The sequence below is a fragment of the Podarcis liolepis genome, assembly GCF_965112155.1.
Source record: "Podarcis liolepis genome assembly, chromosome: 13".
NCBI lineage: Eukaryota > Metazoa > Chordata > Lepidosauria > Squamata > Lacertidae > Podarcis > Podarcis liolepis.
In genome coordinates, this window is record NC_139573.1 from 6,711,364 (window position 1) to 6,738,348 (window position 26,985).

General features: G+C 52.9%; 2 protein-coding genes across 5 annotated transcripts in view; one reads left to right on the top strand and one right to left on the bottom strand.

The window, feature by feature from the left end:
- Positions 1-26,985, bottom strand: part of THTPA (thiamine triphosphatase) — a 55,312-nt gene that overhangs the window by 2,658 nt on the left and 25,669 nt on the right. Inside the window, exons 2-3 of the mRNA XM_083472884.1 lie at positions 2,325-2,434; positions 176-808 (exon numbers count right to left, since the gene is read on the bottom strand). Coding sequence (XP_083329010.1) covers positions 176-808; positions 2,325-2,388 — 697 coding nt within the window. The 5' untranslated portion in view covers positions 2,389-2,434. The remainder of the gene's footprint in view (positions 1-175; positions 809-2,324; positions 2,435-26,985) is intronic.
- Positions 7,665-26,985, top strand: part of ZFHX2 (zinc finger homeobox 2) — a 32,363-nt gene continuing 13,042 nt past the window's right edge. Inside the window, exons 1-4 of one of the 4 annotated variants that reach the window (XM_083472429.1) lie at positions 7,665-7,727; positions 21,811-24,341; positions 25,330-25,829; positions 26,145-26,445. In XM_083472429.1, the coding sequence (XP_083328555.1) occupies positions 21,866-24,341; positions 25,330-25,829; positions 26,145-26,445 (3,277 nt within the window). In that variant the 5' untranslated portion in view covers positions 7,665-7,727; positions 21,811-21,865. Of the gene's footprint in view, positions 7,728-17,159; positions 24,342-25,329; positions 25,830-26,144; positions 26,446-26,985 lie in introns of those variants that run through there. The other 3 variants (XM_083472431.1, XM_083472430.1, XM_083472432.1) reach the window with 3 other exon arrangements.

Here is a 26,985-nt window from a genome sequence, read left to right on the forward strand (position 1 = left end):
GTGGAGCCACAATGGCTCTGCTGGGAGTTGTGAGTGGGAAGGGCACTGATGTTGCCCTATCTGTGGGCACCAATGGGTGGCATTTGATGGGCCACTGAGAACAGGAAGCTGGGCTAGAGGGCACTTCCTGGGCTTAAGAGGGCACTTCCTGGGTCAAAATAGCCAAACTCCTCACCCAGCCGACTTCCCAGCTCCTGTATCCTCTCCAGAGCCTCTGGAACTTCCTGCTCCCGCAAAACCATTGCCTCCACCTCTCCCACGGCATAGCCAAAGTCCATCTCGTCGAGATCCACCGTCAGGCGGAGGCTGGCCAGGCGGTATTTGCACCGCCGGGTGACGAAGCTGGCAAACTCCTGCAGGCCCAGCTCCTCCACGGCTCTGGACACGTCGCTCTGCCAACCCGCGGCCGGGTCCACGCCCAGCAGGCCACAGACGTGGGCCACGATGTCTCGGGGGCAGGTCACTTCCTGGTATTGCGTAGCCAGGTGTGTCCTGCCAGCTCCCCCTAGTGGCTGAGGCGGGTGCTGCGGCTCGTGGCTCCAGGCTCGCGGTTCCGGAAGGTTCTGCTGCCCCCGGCTAGTGGTGGCGCCCTCTAGTGGCCGCAGGGGGGATTTCAGCTCCCAGCCAGCCCCTTCGCGCTGCCGGAGCCAATGATCTGCTAGCGTGAGGCGCCAATCGGGAACATCGTAGTACCGGTCGCGGAAGGAGACGCTGGCTTCCGGCAGCGCCCCCAGCGCCTCCAGCTTCTGCACGGCATCAGGCCCGAAAATGAACTTCTGCTCCACCTCAATGGAGCCTGAGGCGGAATCTGTACAAGGGAGCAGGAGCGAATTAATTCTGATGCAGCCTATATATATATGTACATAAATATAAAAATCTGATTTCCCCACCCCACACATTCCCTGACACAATTCTGCATCGGCCCCATCCTGATCGGAACGCTTAATTTTTGAAATGCTTTACTAAAGTAGGAGACAGAAAATAAACCCCAGGCTCAAGTCTTACCTACTCCCTTGACTTGAATTTTTTTTTTCACCCCGGAGGTTTTGGGGAAGAGGGGGAAGTCATCGCTTGCCAAGCAAAGGCACTCGGACAGCCATCCACTTAATGGCCACCCTAAGCCTTGATTTTTAATTCATTAATTTTCTAAACAACGGTGGGCTGGTCAAAATCTGCATTATTACATTTATAACCCCATCAAGTAGAAATTAGCCGACTGCTCTTTACCCTGGCCTTTGACACAGAACAGAAATTTTAGGATCTCCTCCTCCCCATTCTTGTGCCAGGACCATAATTAGTTTTAAGCATCTTTTAATGCTATATTTTGTTCAATTTATTGCCTGCCTTTCACCTGAAGTTCCCAGGGCGGGTTACAACAAGGTAATCCCTATGCTTCTTTGTCTCCCCAAGGAGCCTCGAGTAGGACTCTTTACATTCTATGCACTTTTTCCTGGCAATGCTCTGGGGGCTCTTTTTTTTTTTTAAATCTATTTCTCAACAATTGCACAGAGCCATAACTATGGGGTCCTAATGAATGTGACACAAATTAGGGTCCTGCACAGGGCCGAATTTAGGTTTGATGAGGCCCTCAGCTACTGAAGGTAATGGAGCCCTTTATATGTCCAGCTGCGCTTTGTCAGCAACAAATTGTCACTGTTTTTTGTGTTGAATATATGCTATATGGTAATTTATGGACCTCATAGGTATCTAAAGCCACAAAACACTGTTGCTGTATGTAGGTTTTATTTTATTTGTTTTTTAACTTATATTTTGGAAATGTACATCCACTTGTTTTTTCCTTTAAAATTTTCAAGGTTCCTCAAGAGAGTGGGGCCCTAATATATACAGTGGTACCTCGGGTTACATACGCTTCAGGTTACAGACGCTTCAGGTTACAGACTCCGCTAACCCATAAATAGTACCTCAGGTTAAGAACTTTGCTTCAGGATGAGAACAGAAATCGTGTGACGGCAGCGGGAGGCCCCATTAGCTAAAGTGGTGCTTCAGGTTACGAACAGTTTCAGGTTAAGTACGAACCTCCTGAATGAATTAAGTACTTAACCTGAGGTACCACTGTAGTTTGTTTAGCTTCTATGGCATTGGTCCTGCAGCATGCCTTAATCTGGCCCCGCGTGGGGTGGCTGTCAGATTATCCCCCCAAAAAAACAATACCCACTTTGCGCCCCGCATTCTCCCTCCCCAATGGCCTCTGCCTTTGCCCCACACCGCCCCCTACCGACGCCCTCCACTGCCAGCCGACTGCAGGTCGCGCAGCAGCAGCGCCCCCTGGCGGCGGGGGTTTCCCCTCGGCGCCTTCGACTGACCTTTATCGGCCGGGGAGTCCGGAGACTCCGCCGCCTCGTCGCCGCCATCGGAGCCCGACGCCATGTCGACGCCCGGCAGAGAGGATAGCCCAGAAAGCGAGAAGAATGCGCTGCAAAAATAACGCAAAGAAACGAATCAATGCACTTTGCAAACTTTAAAGGGAGACCAAGCGATGCATATTTTTTTAATTTAAATTTTTAGTTTAAAGCATGCAAAATAATAATAATAAAATAAAAGTAAATCACAAATGGAGGAAGAGGAAGAGTGGCAAGGATGCCGAAGCCGGCTGCTGGTGGGTGGCGCAAAGGCGCCTGGGAGTTGTAGTTTCCCCGCCCCTTCCTCCAGGCCGGCGAGCAGGTGCTTTCGCCGCTCGGCTGCTCCCTCCTTCCTTCGCTTTTTCCCTTTCTCTCTCTCCGCGCTCTGTTTTTTTTATTCCTCTCCCCCTGCGCCTGTCTCGCTCCCTCGATCACGGTTGCCACGGCAACAGGAAAGCTGCAATTAAGAACAGCGGGGGGGGGGGGAGTGCATTGCCAAAGAGGGAGGGGGCGCGCGCTTAACCCCTTCCAGGCAGGGCCCGGGACGCCTGGGTTCCCCAGGAAGGATGATGGGGAAGAGAGGCAACGCTGGGTTCTGTCTGCAGCCCTGGGAGAAATTCCTTTTTTTCTTCTTCGTTTCTCTCCCTTTAATTTCTACTATATATTGCGTCCTGCCCACTCTGAAACGGAACTCTTCAAAGTGACTAATAATAATTAATTCAAAAAAAGCCAAGTTTCGGTGGGTTTTGGTTTTTTTTAATTGCTCCGTTAGATGAATGGATTGAACAATATTTGCTCGGCTAGGAAAAAAAGGTGTTGCCAACTGCAGATTCGTGTCTCATCGGGGTGATGGGCTTTTTATTAAAAAAATATTTGTATTTTCTCCTGACAAGAAGGAGTTGACATGGAAGCAGGTAGTGCTGATTAGGAGGTAAACTTCAGGAGATGAATCCTGACACCTTGGACCGGAAACTGAGAAGCACATCTACCTGCACTGAAATATTTCCCAGCATTTGTACACCTTTCCTATAAAGAGCATGTCTGCGCGTCGTAAAAAGCCTTCCTCACCCAAACCCCATTTTCCCCAAATATCCCAAGGAATCCCAGGCAGGCAGGTGTGCCACACAGACAGAAGTAGCCAAAGAATCGCTACACAATATGGATGGTTTTATTTCCTCTTCACTTCATTGAAACTAGTCAAATAGACAGAATAGCTTTGCAGAAGCTAAGCTGCCTGGGAGATCTGCCAGGGACCCCAACTTCTGTTGGGGAAACAGCAGAGATAGAATGGGGTGCTAAAATTTCACAATGGCAGGAAAAGATCATAACATCATTCAGAAGAACGGCCCAAGGTCATCCCATGGCTCTGGCCTTTAGGTTTTATTTATCCCCCCTCCCCAATTTTGTTAAGGTTTTTAATAACACAATACAATTTTCAAAAAACTAAATAATAAAAACCAGATTTTGTCCTCCTTTAGGTTTTCCAGGAAACTCATGTGCAGTTCAATGGCTTCTTTGGCAAAAGTAGACTAGCAAGGTGGATTATGTTGAAATCATATCAAGCGCTGACATCCCATAACGAGCAGGAAGGATTATGTGAAATTGACAGGAGATGGAACCGAACAGGCCCAGGAAAGCCTGTATTTCCCACCCTTTCAAAATACAAGGAAATTCAAATGCCGTTCAAACATTCCTTTTGTAAATAAAAGTGTCTCCCAAGACTGCCTTTCCAGACTAGATGGCCAGACCTGTTTTTGAATTAATTCGAGAATGTCCTTAGGTATGTTCCTTTGTAAGTAGAGGCAATTAATTGTTTTAAGACTTTTACGCGTAATTAAGAGTCAGGAGTGACTCCCTGGCTGTGAAAAGTATTAAAACCAGAACCTGTGACATCGACCTACCTTTCTTTTTCCTGTAAGATTGGTCCAGCTAGCGGTCACTATAATATCTCATTTATTAAAGGGCTTTTGCTATTAGCCTGATCACTGTCTGTTTATTTCAAGTAAATTTTTCACCTGGGAACAAACCAGAGCCAGCCAATTTTTGCATGTTGCAATCTTTATGAAATTTGCAAGATTTGTATAATTCTTTTTTAAAAAAAAAAAATGGCATAATGTTTTTAAAAGGGTTGTAAGTCAACAATGTGTTGTAAGCGACCAACAAGTCTAGTTCAGAATACTAATAATTTTTTTAAAAAATGAATTTCTTAGCTTCTAAGCTGTGAGAAGACTCTTTCTTGAACACAGCAGTCCAGTTAAGGCACATGGCTGCCTCCCCCAACCGAAGAATCCTAGGAATTGTGGTTTGTTAAGGGTGCTGGGAACCATAGCTCTGGGAGGGGTGAACTACAGTTCCCAGAATTCTTTGGGGTGGGAATGTACACTAAAGATATGAGGTGGGTGTGACTTTAACCAGCTATTCTTTTGGAGATTACCTTAAAGGAGGCGTTCTGTGTTTTCTCTTCAGTTGGGATGACCCCTCTTGTTGTAAAGATGATGAAAACACAGAAAATCAAGTTCAGGGTTTTCAGAAACGCCCAGATGCAAATGTATGCTAATTTAATCGATAACTTATTTGATTAATCGGCTCCAGCTCATATGATTAAGCAATTAAAAATGCCTCTAATTGGGTTGCAGCCTTAAATAATGATGGATGGCAGGAACAAAGCGCTGCGCTTATACGACACCAACTTCTAATGCTTTCTTGAGTTGGGAAGATCACACAAGAGTGCTCTGAGTTGGGAATCTCCTAAGAGCATGGGTAGGCAGACTAAGGCCTGGGGGCCGGATCCGGCCCAATCGCCTTCTAAATCCGGCCCACGGACGGTCCTGGAATCAGTTTGTTTTTACATGAGTAGAATGTGCCCTTTTATTTAAAATGCATCTCTGGGTTCTTTGTGGGGCCTGCCTGGTGTTTTTACACAAGTAGAATGTGTGCTTTTATTTAAAATACATCTCTGGGTTATTTATGGGGCATAGGAATTGGTTCTCCGCCCCCCTCCAAAATATAGTCCGGCCCCCCACAAGGTCTGAGGGACAGTGGACCGGCCCCCTGCTGAAAAGGTTTGCTGACCCTTGTCTAAGAGCCTAGATATTCCCTGATCCGAATTTCCCATGCCATAAACTTGCTAGGAAAGCTAAGAATTTCTAAACCCAGATGTACAACCAGAAGCCTGACAGCTCTAGATAGAAATTGCGGGGGGGGGGGGGCACTTTGGCCTTTCAGATGTTCTCAGACTCCAGAACCCGTCAGTCCCAGCCAGCATGACCAATGGTCAGGGATGCAGCCACCCTGGGGTTAAACGGAGCTCAGCAGCAAAGCCAGTCCAGTAAGATGAATGGGGGGCAGTCATTGTCCCCCCCACCCTCACTGAAGGCAGCCTCCATCTCCCTGCCTTCCTACGAAGGCAGGTGGCTCTGGCTATCACCTTTGTCCTTGTACACCGCAAAACTAATTTGTTGGCTCTCTGGCGCCACCTAATGTTGGCCTCCCTGCCTTCTGCCCTACCAGCAATGTCTGTCACTGGATCACAGGACCTGGCTGGACGCAAAAGAGGTCTGGGCTCTCAAATCCTTGTGTGTGGGGGGGGGAGTTTGGGTAGATGACACTATGGCTCTTGGCATTCTTCTACGCACAGTTTAAAGTGGAGAAATCCCTCTCCTCTTTTGCCCTGGAGACCCCTGAAGAGGGCGGGAATCCCGGGCTCAGCGCTATGGGTGGACAGAAGACCCCCAAGGGAAGAGACCACCCTGGGGCTGGGCAGGCCATGCAAAATCATTGCCCTTTGCAGAGTGAGAAGATTATTGACCGGCCTTGCAGAGATGCTGTAAAGCAATCGCCTTGCTGAGAAATAAATGCAATTATTTATTGGGGTGTATCTCATCTATAATAATGATGGTGGGGTGGGCCGTAGCTCAGTGATGAACCACTTATTATTCACGATGTGACGTCCGAGATTCTGTTCCTTCATTACCAGCCAAAAGGATCGGGTGATGCTGAAAGCTCTTCTTGGTCCCAGAGACACTAGGCGAAGTGGATGACTCATTGTGCCTGGTATAAGACATCAGGACAGCAGGAGACTTGGACCACAGCAAAGCCTCTTCCTGATAAGGTTTCCTCTTCTTGCAACCCGATGAAGCCTGGAAGTAGGAAACCGAGCGCCACAGCGCTCTGATCAAGGGGGGTTGGCGCGACCCCCCTGTGAAGAAAGGTTGCAGCGCTTGCGATTTTGGAGTTTGCAGAAAAAGGCATGTCAGGGGCGACGTGATAGAAGTTTATAAAATTATGCTTTGCATGGAGAAAGGTTTCTCTCCCTTTCTCACTAGATGTCGTGGTCATGCCAGGAAGCCGAAGATTCGGGACAGGTAAAACGAACTCCTTCTTCACACAGCAGATGGTTAGCCGGTGGAACTCCCTGCCACAGGAGGCCACTGACTTGAATGGCTTTAAAAGAGGCTTGGACAAATTCATGGAGGAGGAGAGGGCAGTCGATGGCTACTAGCCACAAAGGCTGTGCTCTGGCAGCAATACCAGTCCTTGGAAACCTCTGAAGGGGAAAGAGCCCTTGTGTCCAGATCTCATTTGCTGCACTAGGCTGGGTCCTTGCGGCCTGATCTGACCTCTTCCCTTCTCACTCTGCCCTACACCTGCCTGCCTGACCTACCTCGCAGGGTTGTTGTGCGGAGCGCAACAAAGCCGCGAAGAAGCAGCCTTGCTTTGGAAAGGCACAAAGGCAAATCCGAGCAGCCAGCGAGAGGACGATGCTGACGCCGGCGGCTGCTGCTGGAGCCTTGACCTTGCCGGCTCCGGAGGCGGGGGAGGGACTACATTTCCCATGATGCTCGGCTGCACCTGCCGGCTGGCTCCTCCCTCCGGTGCGTGGCTGTGTGTATGTATGTGTGTGTGTGTGCCTGCGTGTAGCTGTGTGTGTGTGTGTGGCTGCGGGGAGGCGGGGGGCGAGCGCGGGGCTGAATTGATTATTCCATTGTGTTGGAAGGCAGCCGCCAGGTCCGCGGAGCGAGGGAACGAGGCAGGCGGGGAGGCGGACGAGTGTAAATCAATGGGGAAGCCCCGGCGCGGCGAACCCCATCGATTTTTGCCTGCCTGAGCCGGAGCGAGGAGGAGAGAGGCGCCGAGGAGGAGAGAGAGAGAGCCAGCCAGCAGCCAGGCAAGCCGGCCGGCCAGGCAGCAGCCAGACGGAGCCGCGCTGACAACTGCGCCGAGGGAGAGCCCTGCCTCGCCTGCGCGCCCCTTCCCCGATCCAGCCGGGCCGCCCCCTCCCCGCCTGCCCGCCCGCCACCCCACCCCGCCCGGCGGCCGAGAGCGTCAGCGGCGCCTGCTGGTCCCCCTCTCTCTTCCCGCGGAGGTGTAAGTGGCATCGATTTCCTATCCCTCGCTCCGAGCCAGCGAGCGCGTAAGCGGGGAGAGAGGCGAGCCGAGAAGGCGGGAGGAGGATCGGGGAAGGGGAGAAGGAGAAGGAGGAGGAGGAGGAGGAGAAGAGGAGCAGCGGCGGCAGGAGGAGGAAGAGGGAGGAGAAGGAAAGGAGCAAGCAGCGCGGCGCGCCGGAGCGCCAAAGGGGGCAGCAGCAGAGGCAGAGGCAGCCGCCCGGAGGCGGGGATGGAGAGGGGCTGCCGGGCTGGAGCGCGCCGGGCTGGCCGGCCGGAGGAAGGAGGGAAGGGAGGAAGGAAGGAAGGAAGGGCGCAGGGCCGGGCAGGGGAGCGCGGAAGGCGGCGGCGGAGGCGCAGGGCGAGGCGGGCAGGAGGGAGGATGGATGGCGAGCAGGGGGGGACGGACGGCGGAACAATGTGCGGGCGGAGGCGGCGGAAGGGAGAGCCGGGCGGGCGAAGCAGGAAGGGGAGCCGGGCTGGGGAGGAGAGTTGGGCGCCGGGGGTTCCCGGGATGGAGAGGGAGCCTCGTGGAGGAATGACAAGCCGGGCAAAGCGGAGAGGCGAGGGGGGCCGCTTCTGAATGTGACAGCAGAATAGGCGGGGGGGGGGAGAGAGGAGGAGGCTGGGCGCGCTCCCGCGTCCCCTTCTTGTTCAGAGTCTTAATCCTGCCTCCTCCCTAATAAAGGATGGAGAGAGGAGGGCTCCCTCCCCAAAACTGAAGCGGTTTTGGAGGGGGGCAGTGAGGAAGAAGTGGTTTTTTGGAGTGGGGGTGGGAAGAAAGGGACGGTGTATTTTCTCCCCCCCCCCCGCCAAAAAAAAGCAGGGGTGTGTGTTGGGTCTCCCACCAGCGTCCCCAAATCGCCACCATCTCAGGGCGGGGGAGTTGTTAAGAGTCCTCTTTTGGGACCCCCCCCCCCGGCCAGCACTTCTTTCCATTCCCCCACCCACCTTCCTTTTCCTCCAGACCACCTTTCCCTCTCTCTCTCTCTCTCTCTGTCTCTCTCTTCCCTTCTTCCTTGCCACACTCTTTCTTCCCCTCCTACCCTTTTCCTCTCCCTCTCAAAGGAGGCGATTGCATCTCCCCTCCCTCCCCTGAGCCTTTCATTCATCACACATCCCTTTCTCCAATTATTGTCTTCCTCTCCCTCCTTCCCTCCTTCGCCAGCCTCCCTCCATCCCCTTCCCTTCTCCCACCCTCCTTTCTCTGCCATCTCCCGGCTCCTTCCACCTGTCCCATCCAGCGCCATAAAACACCCTTGGGTGCACAGCGACCCCCACCCACCCCGTAATCCCCCCCTCTCTCCTCCTTCTCCCCCTGGCTTGGCCTTCTGACCCCTCGCTTCGGATCCGACCCTTCTCCCCGTGTCCCCGGCTCAGACCTCTGACAGGAGTGATGGAAGGACCCGCCAAGGCCGCCTGGCAGAGGTGTGCAAGCCGGGAGTGTATTTGGGCAGCTCATATTTTCCAGTCAGCGACAGATTGTCGACACGACGCTCCGTTAGCAACTCATTTAATTGATTTTACAATCTTTCTTCCTTCCCTGCCTCCCTCGCCTTCTGCCTTCGCTCGCTCTGTGGCGCTTAGTGCTACCTCGCTTGCCCGTATCTCTCTCTCTCCCGCAACTGTCACTGAATTTGGTCTTTTATGGGATGGGCATTTGAAACTGGAACAGAAAGTTAAAAGCAGGGTTGGGCTGCCAATTGCTGGACCAGAACTCCTGGGTTCTCCAGAAGTGGGGGAGCGGGATTGACAAAGAGCAAGAATAGGTGATTTCTCTAAAGGGGTTCTGGTGGATTAAAATGTCTGGAAGGAACCAAAACATTTCTCTGCACCCGTCTGCCCCACCTACCAGTTCCAACATATATTTGGTGTGTTTCTGTTCTGTATATGTGCATTTGAGTTCAAGACTTAATGCTGTGCCCTCTGATCTGGTTCCCTCCCCCTCTCCATCCCATAAATAGGGGGGCACTCAGTGGCGAGCAAAATGCACTTTGCCCATGTTCAGAGGCACCCTGGTCTTTGCTTTCAGCAGCAGTGTTCCATATATGCTGGTCCTGGCGTTTGGTGGCATGAAGGTTGCAGTCCTAGCCCCCACATACCTGGGAATAAGCACCCTTCAATTCAGTAGGACTTACTTCTTCGCAAGACATATGTCAGGGTTGTCCTCGTGGGTGTGCATCCTATGTTTTCGTGGCTGTTTTGTTGAGCGCTTTTTAAAAAATGCACAAAAGCGCTTTATGGTTCGTCAGTCCTGTTTGCCCTTATGACATCCCTGTGTGATGGGTCGCTGCTATTCCCATTTTGTAGATGGGGAGACTGAGGCTTGAGAGAGGGGGTGACTTGCTCAGAGTAACATGAGTTGAGAGACTGCTTCTTAGGTTCCCCAAGGTCCAAGTTCACCAGAAATTAATTTGCGGTGCGTCTTTTGTGTTCCAGTGTGATTTTAAAACCAAGTCTCTTGATTTGAATGGCAAATTTTAAATTCTAGTTAAGTCTCGGGACGGGAGCAAGATGTGTAAATATATATGTGTGTGTTTGTGTGTATTGGTTTTGTTGAGATTATGTGGATCTTGCCGCTTTTATTGACAAGTATTTTTCAGAGTTGAATTTTGTAAGTGACATTTGCACATGTTTGGAATCCAAAAAGGGTTTTGAAACGTTGGCCAAGTTTTCTAAACGGTGTGAAATTTCATTTCCGCTCTCGATTCATGCCTCCCCACCACCACCTCGGGCTATGTTTTTTGAATGCTCCCTGATTTCTGAAAGTCATTCCAGGGATTTCAGCTGTGATACTGGCATGTTGGACAGATAGACAGGACTCAGTGGGGTTGTGCTTTGGGAAAGAAATCTGTGTTGAGGTGTGTGTGTTTGTGTGTGTATTATATTAATACACACCAAGCCCCACTGGGCAGGGGTCCTGCATCTTCATGCCCTGTAGATCCCTCCTCCCACTTTCGAGTCTCAGGTTTTGTGTTTGAAACATGACTCCTTCAGGATCATCACCTGCCCACGCAGCCGTTCTGAGTTTTATTTCTTCCTTTCATTTGCAAGAGCACAGTTTGCATACGTTCCACAGTGCCATGCCAGGGCGAGGTTAGAGGTGACCACGACTGCCGGGGAATGGCAGGCGACACACACCGCAAAATTAAAAAAAGATAAAACAAAATAAAGCTGTCCGGCTCGCGCTGCCAAGTCCTTTCAAAGCCACAACCCGAGGAAAAAACCATTCCCTTCCTCCCAGCCCGCAAAAAAATTGAAAACGCAGCCAAGAGACACTTTGGTCTGGCAAAGTGTGTGAAGCAGCACCAAACATGCGAGTCTCAAGAAAACAGTGAACGGGTTGTGCAAAAGCTGGCCTGTGTCAGAAACGGTTTGCTTCTAACGCTAGATGTGTCAGAGTTCAAAGTGTGTTGCTCATTTGTAAATGATAGCGGACTTCTGTTTTGCGTTTACAATGGACTTGGGGGAAAAACAACAAGCCTGCGAGGCGGGCCCCTCGCATTCTTGCTTTTCATTTGAGGAGCACAGACTTTCTGGAGGTCTCTGGGCAGGGCTTGAGGCCTGGATCCTGGCCTCTCGCTCCCCCCTCGGACCCTCCACTGCCTTGGCTCTCCAAAGCTTCTCAAAGCCCCATCTCAGTTCCTAAAAGGCTTGTGGGCTGGCTCAAGGTTGAAGGCAGAGTGTTGCTTCTCCACACCCTGGTCTTCCCTGATCTCTCGCCCCGGAAGATTTCCCAGAGGGTTTGGCCTACATTTCGGCAAGCTAATAAACAAAAAGAGGCACTCTGCATGTGGCCAGAGGCGCTCTCTCTCTCTTGTAAAAAATAAAGGAATCATTACATGCTCCATTGAAGGATTTGTTCCGAGGCGGACTCGGATGAAGCCCCAGGAACGGTTAAAATCCCACACTAGTCAATAAATCAATTCCATGCAGACACCTCACAAACTACCAGCGAGGCCGACTCTGTCACACAGTGCATAATTAACTTACGGAAGCTCGTTGCTTGCGGTGCAGCGCATGGTCGCAGGCTCTGATTCCTTGAAAAGGGGATTAGACTAATTCGCAGGGGAGAGGGTGTGCGGTTTCTTCTTGCCGTCCCAGCTGAATTGAACCTCCATATATAGAGGCAGCCTACCTAGGAATTGGGATGCGGGTGGCGCTGTGGGTTAAACCACAGAGCCTAGGGCTTGCTGATCAGAAGGTTAGTGGTTCGAATCCCCGTGACGGGGTGAGCTCCCGTTGCTTGGTCCCAGCTTCTGCCGATCTAGCAGTTCGAAAGCATGAAGTGCAAGTAGATAAATAGGTACCGCTCCGGTGGGAAGGTAAACGGCGTTTCCGTGCGCTGCTCTGGTTCGCCAGAAGCGGCTTATTCATGCTGGCCACATGACCCGGAAGCTGTACGCCAGATCCCTCGGTCAATAAAGCGAGATGAGCACCACAACCCCAGAGTTGTCCATGACTGGACCTAATGGTCAGGGGTCCCTTTACCCTTTACCTAGGAATTACCAGAATCTGGGGTCAAACAACGCGAGAAGGTTGGTGCTGTCATGCCTGGGAATCCCCAGTTACCTGGCCACTCAGGTTACATGGCCGTTTGGTTCCAGGGAATGACACCTCGAGCGCCAGTACAGGGGCACATGGAAAGTAGAACCAAATAGCTGCGCTAGGTTTGTGCGCAGCCAGCATGCGCCTCACCCCACAAAATGGCAGCGCATCGAGCCTCCGGCTAAATGGAAGGAACAGGCAGAGCTCGGTTCTGCCATTAAAGATCTGGTGGTAGAGCCAATTGCCCAGGCCGTTGCCTGCTGGGTGAAATCTGGAGCTGGAGAAAGTGGGGTCATGTCACTAGCCCTCAAGAGCCAACAGAATCAGATAGTTCAAAAGCACACAATACACATTATTCTTTGTAAAGATGCCTTTGGCACCTTTAGACACCTGTGAGGAGGATGTGGAAGAGGTGACCAAAAGTAGGAGTTAATCAAGGACGCAACGTGGGCATGCATCTAGATTTCGGTAATCTCTGCAATCTCTCTCTCCCTCAGAGAATCCTGGGAACTGTGCTTTGTTCAGGGTGCTGGGAATTGTAGTTCTGGGAGAGGAAAACTACAGTTCCCAGGATTCTTTGCAAGAAGTCGTGTGCTTTAAACCAGGCATAGGCAAACTCAGACCTCCAGATGTTTTGGGACTACATCTCCCATAATCCCCAGCTAACAGGACCAGTGGTCAGGGATGATGGGAGTTGTAGTCCCAAAAACATCTGGCCTGCTTAAAACAAATGTTGGGTATGCCATGCCTTGGATCATGTATGCTGCATTAGTGCACATGGGAGCCGCATCGGTGCACCATGTACATGCTCAGAGTTTGTCTTGTGAGATTGTTTCACCGTGAAAAAAACATTTGCAACTCCACCCACGGTTGCAGTAGCATAGATGAGCTGTAGGTGGGAGAAGGAAGTGTAGTCCCCTGGGCGTAGAGACTTGAATTTCCATGGCTCTGTGGCCCAAGTCAAGTCACTCATCCTTCAGAACAGTTTCCCTCACCCTTAGGATACGATTCCGGTAACGCACACTTTTCCCCTCAGCTGTACAATCTCGTCAGGGCCACTCAATTCTTAGTAGGACATCTCGACTCGAACCACAAGCCTCAAGGTCCCTGACAGCTTCTCCAGTGCCCAGCTTAACACAACCTTGATTCCCCCAGTTGAGGCAAACGTTGTACCAAGACAGTCTTGCGGCCAGTGGCATAGCGTGGGTTGTCAGCACCCGGGGCAAGGCAAGTAATTTGTGCCCCCTAACCCGTGTATTTGCGCCCCCTAACCCTAACCCCCAGATGTTGCGCCCGGTGCGGCCGGCCCCCCCTGCACCCCCCACACTATACCACTGCTTGCAGCTAGTTCATCATATATATAAGTTGTAGCACAATGTGTGACTCTCTTTCAAAAATCGCAAGCCAAGTTGCTAGCCCTTATTGATCGAAAACCCAGCTTCTTTAAAGATTGTATCGGAAGTTAGAAGGGGAGGCCTGCCTGAAATGGCTTTCTAGTGTGGGGTGTCCAGCGTCACCCTTGGGCCCTTTGCTTTGCTGGCAGGAATAAGCTATGCAAACATATGCACATGTGTGTGGACTTATGTGGAGCTCAGAAAAGGTTCCTTTTAGCGCCACATTAAGGTTTGCTTTAAACAGTAGTGGAAGTCTGATATTTTGCCTACCCTGTACAGATCTAGCCTCGGGTACCTGCTGTCACTGGGCTGTAGGTCAGGTGTTGATTTCCAGGCAGGTGCTCACGATGCGAGGAAGCGGTGTCCCTGCATGTCCCACAATCCTCTGGGATGCAGCAAAGCACTCTGGGACTCTTGCTTCTGCAGGGATCCGGCCATCCATGCTGGAAGCTGTGGGGAACGTGGACTCGCACTCGTGACTCTTGGCGCAAGAAGTCCCTTGACATCATGCCGCCCTAGCGGCCTGCCTCGTCTTACCTGTGCGCCGGTTCTAGCCTGTCCACACCTGCAGAGCCCCAGGGCAGGCCTCTGCAATGTGTAGGGGGAAAGCTCTCTCCGATTACACTGCTATTTTAAAGGGGTTTCTGCATAATGCGGTTTTGAGGACGTGTTCTGGGGGAGGGAGCAGAAAGGGAAGTCTGCCCACACCTGGCCACTGCCCCGGGGGATGCTGGGATAGCTCAGTCCTCCCAAAGCAGACACGTAAAAGCTTGCAGGCAACTCTTTTATTCCGAGTGATATTTATTTCTTGCATGGTGCCACTGAGACACATGAGGGGTGCGAAACCTCTGCCCCTGGGTCCCGAATGTGGCCCTCCAAACTGAAAAGAATGTATTCCATTTGTTGCTCCACCTACTTTTGCCCTGGCCCCGCCCACCGCTGGCATTCGCCCCCCAGAGAAGGTAGTCCCCAGAAGGGAATTTGGCCCTCAGGCGAAAAACAGTTTCTCAGGTCTGATGTTCACGTTTGCAGGGGAAGAGAAGCAGAGGGAAGGGATGGGTCCCTGCCCGGGAGGAGCTTACAAAACATGAAGATGTGCATTTTTAAAAACTTCTCCTCCAGGAAGTGCTTCAGGATAGGTAGAGCATGAAGCTAGATTAGGCCCTCCCCCACGTCTCTCTTTCTCCCCTCTTTCTGCAGATGCTGGGATCCCAGCCCCACGCTGCCTCCCCACTGCCATAATTTCCTTGTGATGTTGTGCAATTGTCTTTTAAGACCCGGATGCCCTTGGAGAGAGAGGACACTTGCCTCATATTTTGCAACACTACGTGAATGTGCTCACAAGCGCATTTTCCCACCTCTCGCACTCAAATGAGATTTCACAGACATGTAAAAACTCAGCAAAAACTCACAGTTCAAATGCACCCACTTAAAAAAAGAACCACAACTCGGAACATTTTTCAAGGGGCAGAAGTTCAACTTTAATACTTTTATTTGAAAACAAACAAACCTACAACCTCCAAAAGCCAACCGCTAAACCTTTACATCTTATTGATGAATTCTTGAGGCAGCCGTGCTCATTTTGATCGTATTTACACTTTTGACTTTTCTCTCTGCCCGCCCCCTTCCCTCCGCCCAACCGGATCCCTAATCAGAAAGAATCTCATTTGGGTTTTGGGATGGAAAGAAACCCACATTGTGAAACTTTTTGAGACACACCATTTGGCCCCCAGGTCTAATGCACATTTGCGCAGGTTGGGGTTTTGACGGGACAGCTAACCTAATTCTGTCATCCTGACTCTCGGATTAATTTATGCACCAGTCCTTGCAGAAAAGCATATATTTGCATACACCAATTTAGAAGGGGTGTGTGTGTGTGCGAGCGCCTTTCAGCTGCCCCCTCCTCCTCCGTCCCCCCCCCTTTCCCAGATCGGAGAGTGCCAAAAAAGAAAACACACACACAAAACAACCCAGGATGCCTCTTGCTAAATATTGTATGCAAATCACATACAAATGAAGTCCTAAGTGTGTTGCAGGATTAAACAAAAGCAGGGAGAGGAGGCGCATTAGTCTGTATATTCACCCCCCTTGTCTCCCCTTTTGCCCTTTAGAGGAAAGAGAGTGGGGGGGGGGAAATCAGGCCTCCCCCCCCCACTTTTTATTTTACAAAAGCAGCTCCCCTCCAGACCACGCTGGAAATCTGTTGTCAAAACCAACCTTAACCTTCTCTTCACCCGCCCCCCCTCCTTTTCTTCCTTTCGTCTCCTGGATGTTAACAGGACTCTCATCAACCAGTTTAGCAAATATTTGATGATGGGGAGCTGGAGAAGAGAAGAGGAAAGGGGGGGGGGCGAGGCAGATTTGATAAGAGGAAGGCGCTGAGGGGAAAAATTATTGGGGGGGGGACGGTTTACAGATTGGGGCTTGAAGGGCATTAGCCCAAGCTTGGGTGGGTGGGTTGGGGGGGGAGAGGGAGGGAGAGGAGAGGAGATCCGCCAGCGCCTCCCCTCCCCGCTGCGCAGGGTAATTTAAAGCGCTGCCTGTCACTGTGCTTCTCGTTTTATTGACTCTGGCTGCCTCCCCTGTCACCCCTAGACATTAATCTCCCCGTTAATCGCCCTGCGCGGAGCCCCTCCCCCCCTCTGCGCCTGCAGGACCCCCCCCGCCTCCTCTATGGGGAGAGAGAGAGAGAGAGAGAGGACCCCCCCCCCAACAACAACCTCTCCTCCGCCTCCTCTTCTTCCCCCTTTCTTTTCTTCCATGGCCTGCCTTTGCCTTCTCTCAATATATATCCAAAGAGGATGCAAACATCATCACACACCCCCAATACCCCCTTTCTCCTCCATGAATTTATTCCTCATTGGGTTTCCATCCCTCTTTCCCTCCCCATCTCTGCACTTTCTCTCTCTCTATCCCACCCCCCAAGCCAAATCCTTCCCCATCCCCTCCCTCGCCCTTTTCATCTCCTCCATTTCTCTCTCTCTCTCTCTCTCTCTCTCTCTCTCTCTCTGCTGCCTTCTTCTCTCCTCTCCCTCCCTCATCTGTCACGCTTTGTCCTTTGCATTCCCTCCACTTCATCATGCTGGGGTTGCCCCCCCTTATTTCTCTCCCCCCCCACAACATCCTTCCACTATCTGCCTCTCCCCCACCCCCCAAATCCCACTTTGGCTGTGGCCTCTGTTACCTAGATGTAAAACCCACTGACCCAAGGAAATACTTTCCTTCTTAGGATTGGGGCCTGCATCTCTCTATGCTATATGTATTTTCCTTCTCCTTTCTGCCCCCTCCAATTCACCCCCCCTTTCACTCCCATTCTCTCTCTCCCTTTCTCATTCCTATTCCATTCTCTACATCACGCCTCCTGCAATCTCATATCTCATTTTTCTTCCTCCTTTTTTTTCTTCCTTTCTTCCCGTTCTCTCTCTCTCTCTCTCTCTCTCTCTCTCTCTCTTTCATCCCTCCTTTTCTCTCTCTCGCTGTTCTCCCCCCCCCCCACAATGCAATCCCCAACCAACTCACCCCCCCTCCCCACCAAACGCCTTTGTGTCTCTGGCTCCCTCATAATAAATATGCAGCAGCCGCCTAATTATGTCTCCCGCCTCCTTTTCTCCTTAATGAGACAATTTGCATTGACTAACCACCCTCTGAAGGGGGAGGGGAAGAGAAAAGGCATGGGGGGGGAAGAGAGGAAGGGCGCAAGAAAGCACATTTCCTCTCTTTCTAACCCCCCCTCCCTCGCCACCAATTCTTCCTTCCTCCATTACAAGCAGAGGAATGAACAGAAAATATTAAAAAGTTAACAGGGTGTCTTTCCTCCTGGGACGCAAAGATAATAATGTTAAAGGGCTGAGGTGGGCGGACGACCGAGGGGGGGGGGGTTGTGTGTGGAGGACAGACAGGAGGGAGGAGAAGCTGGTTGTGTGGAAACCGGGGAGGCAGATGTGGGCACATGTGGGCCTCGGGTTCAGGTAGGGCAAAACATGGCTCTGGCCCGAAACCTTGCCAAGCTGTTGCCAGCCAGAGTGGACAATATTGAGCTTGCTGGACTAGGAGTGTTCCCACGTGAAGGGATTTTGGGGGTGCGCGTGTGTTGGGTTGTGCGGCTGGTATCTTTGCCACCCCAACTCCGTCTCCACTCCCCGTCGAAACTGGCTTGAAGCCTGTTTGGTTGCCATGGCTCCCACTACTGATACAGAGGGTGTTATTTGTGGCGGGGCGGGGGCGAAGGAATATCTCCTCTCCTTGCCCCCCCCCCCAATTATCTTCAATTCCCAGCATCCTCCGGGGGTGGAAGGTCATGCCAGCCCACACTTAATTTGGCTGGGGCTGCCGCCCCGTGAAAAGTCAAACGAGGGGGGGGGTTTAGGGATTTTCAAGAGGGAATACCCCAAGTTTCATTTCCCTGAGGGGCAAACATCCCCCCTCCCCACAAACTTACAGCGACTATTATTTAGAAAAGCATTCATATACCAGCCTCTCAGCAAACATCAGGGGGGGTATATAGCAAACATAAAAAAAAATTAAAAGCATCAACAACAAAAACCACCATGGCAAATGTTGGGATCGTCCAGTAGGCCAGTTCTGGGATAGAGCATCACTGGCCCTTCAGAGGTTGAGCCAGAACTCAAATCATCCCTAACCATTGGTCATGCTGGCTGGGGCGTGCTAAAGTTGGGTGTGCAACATAACTCAGAGGCGCACATGTCCCCCCACCTCTGATCTTGGTTCGCTTGGATTCACTATTGGCAGGGGAGCTGAGAAACTCTTGCGTGGAAACACTCCTGCCTTGTCATGGTTGCGTTAGCGGTGTGGCAGAACGTTAGCTTAAGAGAGGATTTGGAGCTGGATAAATGGATGAGTCATGTGGTTTTTTGGGGGCAAAGGGTTGGCAGGACAGGTATGTCAAGTTCACAGGAATTGGCAGGGTTGAGGTTCACGGCAAACGGAAATGGCTTTCACGCAGAAAGCACCGCCGATCTGTGGAATGCAACGCCGCAGGATATCGCGGTTGCTGCTGCTGTTCTCTGCCTCTGCCAAAGGAATGGCAGATCTGTGAAGGACGGGTCGGCTTTTGACACCTGCCAGTCCTAACTCCTGGAAGAGCCTCTGCCCTCATCCCTCTGAGCTGCAGAATCAGTTTGGAAAGGTGGCAGACATTTGGGCTAGTACAACCTTCCTGGGAAGGGATATTTGCTGAAATAACAGTACAAACCAGAACGTTCTGTGTAATCTGCGTTTCGGTTTATTAACAATTTTTAAGGAAGACCAGCTTGTTTTATTCAATAAGGTGGGGAGTGGGTGGGTGGGTGGAGAGAAAGAGATAAGTGGATTGACAAGTAGACAAGTGGGTGATATGTAGCCTTGATGTGTTGTGACTGAAGGAAACGGAAACAAAAATGAGGAGTTTTATAGGGCCTTTTTGGTGGTGGCTCCGAAGCTTTCTGGATCTCTCTCCCAAGACCCTGCATTCAGTATTTGTTTGTTCGTTTCGGCTTTTTTGCTGAAGAAGTTTTTATGCCTCTGGTTTTGACTGCTGCCCGGGATCTATTAGAATGTCACGTCGAATTGCTTTTTGGGGGAGAAACTGAAATGAGGATAATGAGGATATTGGCGCTGTGTGATGGAGGAAGGTGCTTAAAATGTACAGGAAACACACTTGTGTTAAGTGAGTAGACCTGCGGATGGACTTGGGGTGAGGGTGGAGTTCGAGTGCTGCGGTTTGCCCTTCCTAACAGGCTGTGGGCCCACACCGGCACGTGCCGCCGTGTGGCCTGGGGAGATCTGTAGATAGGTGTGCGTACGCGTGGCCTTAATTTCAAACTTAAAGCTTTTCTTAAAAGCCCGCCCTCTCTAATCCTGGATGTCTGGGGAATTAGCTTTGGCTTCTCAGCAGTGAGGAACCGGGCATCTTGCAGATGCTCAGATGCAATGCTCTGCATACAGTGTTAGAAACTGAGATACGGACGCGAGGAGCTAAATGGCACCTTAAAACTAGGTTATGGGCGCAACAACGGGATGTCTAGGCATGCTTTTTTACAACAAGAATACAACACTGAAAATGAATGAACTGCAACTAAAATATGTGTCATCTCGTCCTTCTCCTGCCTACCCCCCTAATATTCTTCCGGGTGGCGGGCGGACGGCAAAACTGACCCCCCTAATATTCTTAAGAGGGTCTCTTCTGCAGTCTTCAGAGAGTGGCTGGAAGTGGGGAGGCAGAAAAAGCCTCCTCCTTTCCTTCCACTCTGCAGTTTTAATCTGAAATCTTAGGCGCAGCGCTGCGCCCAGAGCTCAGAAGCTAATGAGATTCCCCGTCGCAAAATGCGCCTAGGACAACGGGAGTTTCAAGCGATGTCTACTACGTAAGGGGTGAATTGAGTGCCAGGAAGGTGGGAGGATGAGGTGGCCGTCTGAATGTGGGAGGAAATGGAAACTGCAAGTGGGGCTGGGCAGTTGCCAGGAGAACCTCTGAGGGGTTGAGCAGAGAATGTGGGGATGGGTGCATTTGCCTAGTGCTTGTACGCTGCAGAATGGAAGGATTCCTGTATTTCCTTGCCTCCTCCACCACTTTTATCAGCTGCTGGCATGCTAAGCTATTAATTTGCATTGCAAATCCTTCCCCAGCCCAGATCGAGAAGAGGAGCCTTTTGCCTTTCCCCCCTTCCCAGTAGCCGGGCTGTTTGCCCAGAGTCCTCATGTTTTTGCAATTGCCCTTCCAGGAGTCCCTGACCCACCCACCTCCACCCTGCCATAACCAGATCTCCTCTCCCCATATTGGGAGCTGATTTAACACGGGAACGGGCATAGCTAGACAACATGCAGCTTGAATAAGTTCCCATTCTCGAAGCTGGGACCTTTTGCACATAAAAGAAGGCACTATATCCCTGAGCTAGGAGTATAAGAACTACCTTATATCTCAATAAGCCTATCCCCGGCCTGCAACGGCTCTCCACAAAAGGAGTATTTCTTGTCCTCTGCTGGTACTTCCAAACTTGAGGGGCCCTGGAATTGAACCTGGACCTTCTGCAAGCATAGCATGCGCTCCACCGCCGAGCTGAGGTCTCCCGTAGAGTTTGATTGGCAGGGACCCCAAGACATCCCATGATATTACAGTCATCAGTGAGAGAGCAGGATATGAGAATGCTCCTCCAGAGTATAATTTGGGGGCAAGAGTGGTGGAAGCTGTTTCAGGTGTTTGCACAATCACTTTGCCCATCCAGAAGGGGATAGGATGGAGATGAGGAGGAGGTTGGTGGCGGGTGCAAGCAAGGCCTGTCTAGGAAAGGGATGTATCTCCATGGTAGAGTATCTGGATGGCGTGGAGAAAGATCCACGTAGAGCTAGGAGAGAACCCTGCCTGAAATCCTGGAGAGCAACTGCCGGCCAGTGCAGACAACACAGAGCTAAACAGATCACTGGTCTGACTCTGTACAGTTGTACCTTGGATCTCGAACGCCTTGACTACTGAATAAATCGGCTCCCAAACAATTGAAACCCGGAAGTGAGTGTTCCGGTTTTTGAACGTTCTTTTGGAAGCCAAACATCCGACGGGGCTTCCGCAGCTTCCGATTGGCTGCAGGACCTTCCTGCAGCCAATCCAAAGCCACACTTTGGTTTTCAATTGTTTTGGAAGGCGAACGGACTTCTGGAACGGATTCCATTCAACTTCTAAGGTACGACTGTATAAGGAAGCTTCGTATGTTCCTACTCAATTATGCTAAAGCCACTTTAGATGAAGCAACCTTCCACACCATGTATTTAAAGCAGTATCATTTAGGCAGCCATGGCTTCCCCCAAAGAATTCTGGGAGCTGTAGTCCGTTAAGGGTGCAGATAGTTGTTTGGAGACTCCGATTCTCCTCCCAGAGCAACAATTTTCAGAGCGGTTCAACTGTCAATCCTTCTTCACAAGGAACTCTGGGAACTGTGGCTCTTGGGGCACCCTTAAACTACAATTCCCAGGGTTCTTTGAGAGAAGCTGTGTGTGGTTATGATACTGTGTTTAAACGTGTGGCATAAATGGGGCCTCCAGCTGTTTTGCACACCAAACAGTCCAACACAGGGGGAATTCAGAACGAGAAACAAGATTTCACACCTGGCTGCCTTTTTTCTGTTTCCCCTTCAGGGTCTCGGCTCCCGTGCTGAGATGACCCCTCCGCACCCCTCGCGCCCGCACCGCCATGGACGCCCCCTCTAACTCTGCCTCCTCCTCCTCCTCCTCCTCCTGCTCCGCTGCTGCCCCCCCGGCCGACGGGCAGGATGACAGGGCCGCGCCTCGGCCCGCTCAGGACTCTCCTGCCTCTCCAGCCACCAAAGAACCCCCCCTCTCGGACCCTTCCTCCTCTTCCTCCTCTGATGCCCCCTCTCCCAACGACACCATGAGGCCCTGCTCCGGTTCCCAAGCGGCGCTCGGCTCTACGAAGCTCCCGGCCGCCATCTTGCCCGGGCCTCTCCTCCAAGCCGACTGCGGCCTCGTGACGCCAGACCCACTGCCTTCCCCGCAAGCAGCGCCACCCGGAGAAGATGGGAAGAAGCAAGAAGCAGAAGGCGGCGGAGAGGGGGAAGAGGACGGCGGGCACAAGGCCCCGCTCTTCTTCTCCGCCGAGGGCTCGGCCTATCTCCTCAGCGGCGGTCACGTTCTCTTACCAAAGGGCTCCCTAAGCACCGCATCTCCCCAGGTGTCCGTCCTCCACGTCCAGCGCGGTGGAGGCCCAAACCAAGGCTTTACGTCTACTGACCAAATGTCCCAGAATACCTCAGCGCCAGGCGAGTGGACCCCTCACGGCGCCTTCTACAGTTTCCGACTGGCCAGGGCCCCCCCTCGAACCATGTCTGCCAAAAACGCTCCCACCAAACCCAAAGATGCCCCTGCCGCCGCCCTGGCGGAGGATGAGGAGAACCTCAAAGGGGAAGCCGACCTTGGCCGAGAAGGGGAGCTGCCGTCCCCACCCATCTGGCTTTGCCTGATCTGCCGCCTCTCCTTCTGCCGGGGGCGCCCCTTGGCGGCTCACGCCCGCGTAGCCCACGGGGCGCAGCTGAGCCCCGACGAATGCCAGGCCCTGTCTGGAGGGGCTTCTGCCGTGTTCCAAGGCACCGCGCTTGGCTTCCTTGAACCAAATAAGCCCACCACCGAGGCAGACCTCAATGTCCGAATGTGTAGCAGATGGGTGAATGTAACGGAGGAGGAGGAGGAGGAGGAAGAGAAGAAGAAAAAGAAGAAGAAGGGGAGCCCAGGAAAACCATGCGAGCCACCAGATGCCAAAGAGTTAAGGGTCGGCGGCGAGCCCTGGGCAAAGAGAGGCGCGGAGGAGAAACCAGAAGAAGAAAAGGAGGAGGAAGAGGAGGAGGAGGCAGCAGCAGTGGCGGCCGAAAATCAGAAAGAGGAAGGGAAGCTTCTCCCAGACCAAAGCTCACATGGCCAAAGCCCACCCACGGGTGCCAGCACCCCCCTCTCAGAGACGCCGCTGAAGAAGGCCAACAGCAACAACGCTGCAGTTGACGTAGGGTTGCCCAAGGAAGATGCCAATGCAGAGTTGGCCAACGAAGCCGTTGGGTTGGCCAACGAAGCCTCCAGTGCAGAACTGGCCAGAGACACCGCTCGCGCCGAGTCAGCCGGTGGGACGAACAGCTCCGGGCTGGGCACCAAAGTGAACAACAACAGCCCAGCCAACGCCACCCCGGACACCGGTCGGGTTGGGTTGACCCACGACGCTGGCGCAGCCGACTTGACGCATGGAACCGTCAGTGTTGGGATGGCCAGCGAGATGGTGAGCGCCACGTTTGAGGTCAACAACGGGCTGAGCGGTAGCAGCAGCAGCAGCCACAACGGAGGGCACTCGCTTTCCTTTGGGGAAGACTTCACCGCCATGGCCTACTCGGGGTTGACTTTGTCCGGCCACATGTCCTTGCTCCACTCGCGCAACTCCTGCAAGACCCTCAAATGCCCCAAGTGCAACTGGCATTACAAGTACCAGCAGACCTTAGACGTCCATATGAAGGAGAAGCACCCCGAGAACAACAGCCACTGCGCTTACTGCAGCACCGGCGGGCCGCACCCTCGCCTGGCCCGGGGCGAGAGTTACAACTGTGGCTACAAGCCCTACCGCTGCGAGGCCTGCAACTACTCCACCACCACCAAGGGTAATCTCAGCATCCACATGCAGTCCGACAAACACCTGGCCAACCTGCAGGGCTACCAGGCCACGGGGGGAGGCGGCGGGGCCCCCTCGGTGGCGGCCCCGGTGGCGCCCACCCCGTCGTCGCCCGAGGAGAAGGAGTCGAAAGGCAAATCCTCCTGGCAGTGCAAAGTGTGCAGCTACGAAACCAACATCTCCCGCAACTTGCGCATCCACATGACCTCCGAGAAGCACATGCAGAACATGCTCCTTCTCCACCAGGGGCTGCCCCTGGCACTGCCCGGGCTCCTGGGGCAGGCCCAAGCCGCGCCAGGGGGCAAGGGGCAGCCGGAGCTCTTCCAGTTCTATGGCACCCAGGCCCTCGGCCACTCGCACCATGCACACCCCCACCATGCTCACGCCGCGGGCAGCTCAGCCCTGCGGGGGGACAAGCCCATGGAGCAAAGCCAGATCTTGCTCAACGGAGGCTTCCCACATCTCAACGCTGCCGCTGGCAGGAAGATGGCTGCCTTGGGCTCAGGTAAGCGATGGTCGCTTCCCCTCCCCAATCATGGCCACCGCTGCTTCTGTCCACATGGGATCTAAAGGCTGGGTGGGAGCCTCAATTGATAATGAACAGGCCTCTTGTGTAGTTCGTTCTCTCCCTTCCCTTATGGACCACATTCCCACAATACATTTAAAGCCCTGTGAACAGTCACGGCTTCCCACAAAGAATCCTGGTAGTTTGTTAAGGGTTCTGAGAGCTGTTAAGAGACCCCTTATTCCTTCCGCAGAGCTACACCTCCAAGGGCACGTTGGGGCAGCTGTGACTGTTTGAAGGGGTATCAAAGAGCTTTAAATGTGCTGTGTGAATGTGACCACAGTCTCTACGCCCGTTTTGTTGTTTTGTGGTCTGTGCAGTTTTTCTTTCAGCTCCTTTCTGTTTTGCTCCTCTCACTCGCTGCCTCCCCAGCTTTGTGCATATTGCCATTATGTAGTTTGTGTTTTTCATATTGCATTTTCGTGTTGCGAACTGCCTTGAGATCTACAAATGGAGGGCGGCATGCGAATTTAATCAATAATAATAATAATTAATAATAAGAGATGCAGGTGGCACTGTAGGTTAAACCAGAGGGCCTAGGGCTTGCTGATCAGAAGGTTGGCGGTTTGAATCCCGCGACGGGGTGAGCTCCTGTTGCTCGGTCGCAGCTCCTGCCCACCTAGCAGTTTGAAAGCACGTCAAAGTGCAAGTAGATCAATAGGTACCGCTCCGGCGGGAAGGTAAACGGCGTTTCCGTGCGCTGTTCTGGTTTGCCAGAAGCGGCTTAGTCATGCTGGCCACATGACTCGGAAGCTGTACGCCGGCTCCCTCGGCCAATAAAGCGAGATGAGCGCCACAACCCCAGAGTCGGTCACGACTGGACCTAATGGTCAGGGGTCCCTTTACCTTTACCTATGTGTAAAAACTAATAATAATAATAATAATAATAATAATAATGTTTTGAAGTGTGTCCCCTCTCCGTCCATAGGCAGTCATTCTGCCGCCCTTCTCCCCACAGCTCCTGCATCGCTCTCTCCAGAGCCTGCCCCACCTTCCCCGCTGCCGCCCCACTCTGCGCCAGACCTGGGGGGTCCCCAGAGGCTGTTTGGGTGCCTGGTGTGCCAAGCCTTCAACACGGACAGCCTGGAAGCGCTCCTGAGGCATGCGTCGGCCCCCCGCTCGCTGCCCGAAGCTGAGTGGAAGGAGGTGTCGGGCGACTTGCACCGCTGCCGGCTCTGCGCCTACGGCACCCAGCTGAAGGCCAACTTCCAGCTGCACCTCAAGACCGACAAGCACGCCCTCAAGTACCAGCTGGCGGCCCACCTGCGCGAAGGCGGCAGCCTCGGGGCCCACATGGGGGCGGAGCTTCCGCTCGGCCCGCCCCTCCACCTGCACTGCAATCTCTGCGAATACGAGACCAACAGCAAGGAGAAAATGAGGCTGCACGTGGCGGGGGCTGGCCACCAGGAGGCGCTGCAAGGCTACAAGGTGCCGGGGTCTGAGGGGAGTGGGCGGGGCTTGTGGGTGACATAGGGAGTGGCCTTCCTCCAACTCCCGCTGAAGTGGGGGAGGAGCTAAGCTGTCCCTTTCAGGGTCTTCCTAACAGGAAGGGGGTGGAGCCAAGCAGAAAGGGGGTGGAGCCACCGGAATGGGAGGGGCTTTAGAGGAATGGAGGCATGCCATAAGGAAAAGGGTAGGAGCGAGAAGGGGCAGGTGGGATCCATTTCTCAGAGGGAGCCACCTGGAACATTGAACGGATCCTATGTCCTTGCTATCTGTAATTCTTTCCTTCTCTCCCGCTAGTTCCTCCTGGAAATGGAGGCCACATCGGCAGCGCCGCCAGGCCCCGAACCTGCCCCGTTCCGCTGCCTCCTTTGCAACACGGACGCGCCGAACCGCCTGGCCATGATCCAGCACCTCCGGTCTCCCCAGCACCGCGACTCCCATGGCCAGTGGCGCCTGCAGCTCCTCCAGAACGGAGAAGGCACCCCAGGCCTCGAGAGATACATCTGCTTTGCTCCCGCCAACCCCGCTGGTAACGGCCCTGCAGGTTGGCCATGGCGGGCACCCCGTGCCGCCGGAGAGGGTGGCAAACCCGCAGAAGGTGCCAGGCTGCAGATTTGCACTGAATGAAGGGCATGAATGGTGGATGGTGGGGAATAGCAGCAATAGTAGTAGGGGCTGAAATGTGGAGGGTTGACAGTTGGAGAGAGAAGAAAAAGCAATTCTTGCAAATGTTCAAAGTGGCAAGGCTGTGGGAGTTGGGTTTTTTTTGGGGGGGGGGGTGGAGAACTGAAGGTCGGATACCGAATACTCTTTCATTCCTCCATTGTCTGCCCGCCTTCTCCCCCCCTTCTCTCTTTCACACCCCCTTTGCTTCGCCACGTCTTCCCCTTTTGCTCTGCGTTTAATGCATGCCTGTGTCCGCAGATATTCAAGCGAGAAGCTGCTGTACGCTCCATCCTCCTCTTCTTCCACCGCCGCCAACCTCCCTCTCCTTCTCTCCCTCCCCCTCCCCCCCCCAGCTTCATAATGGATTATGACAGATACTGGGGTGGTTGCCTAGCAACCCGCAGGAAGAATGAAGGAGAGGAGAAATGAGAAAGAGAGATGTAGGGACCGCAGCCGGGCGGGGGGAGGGAGA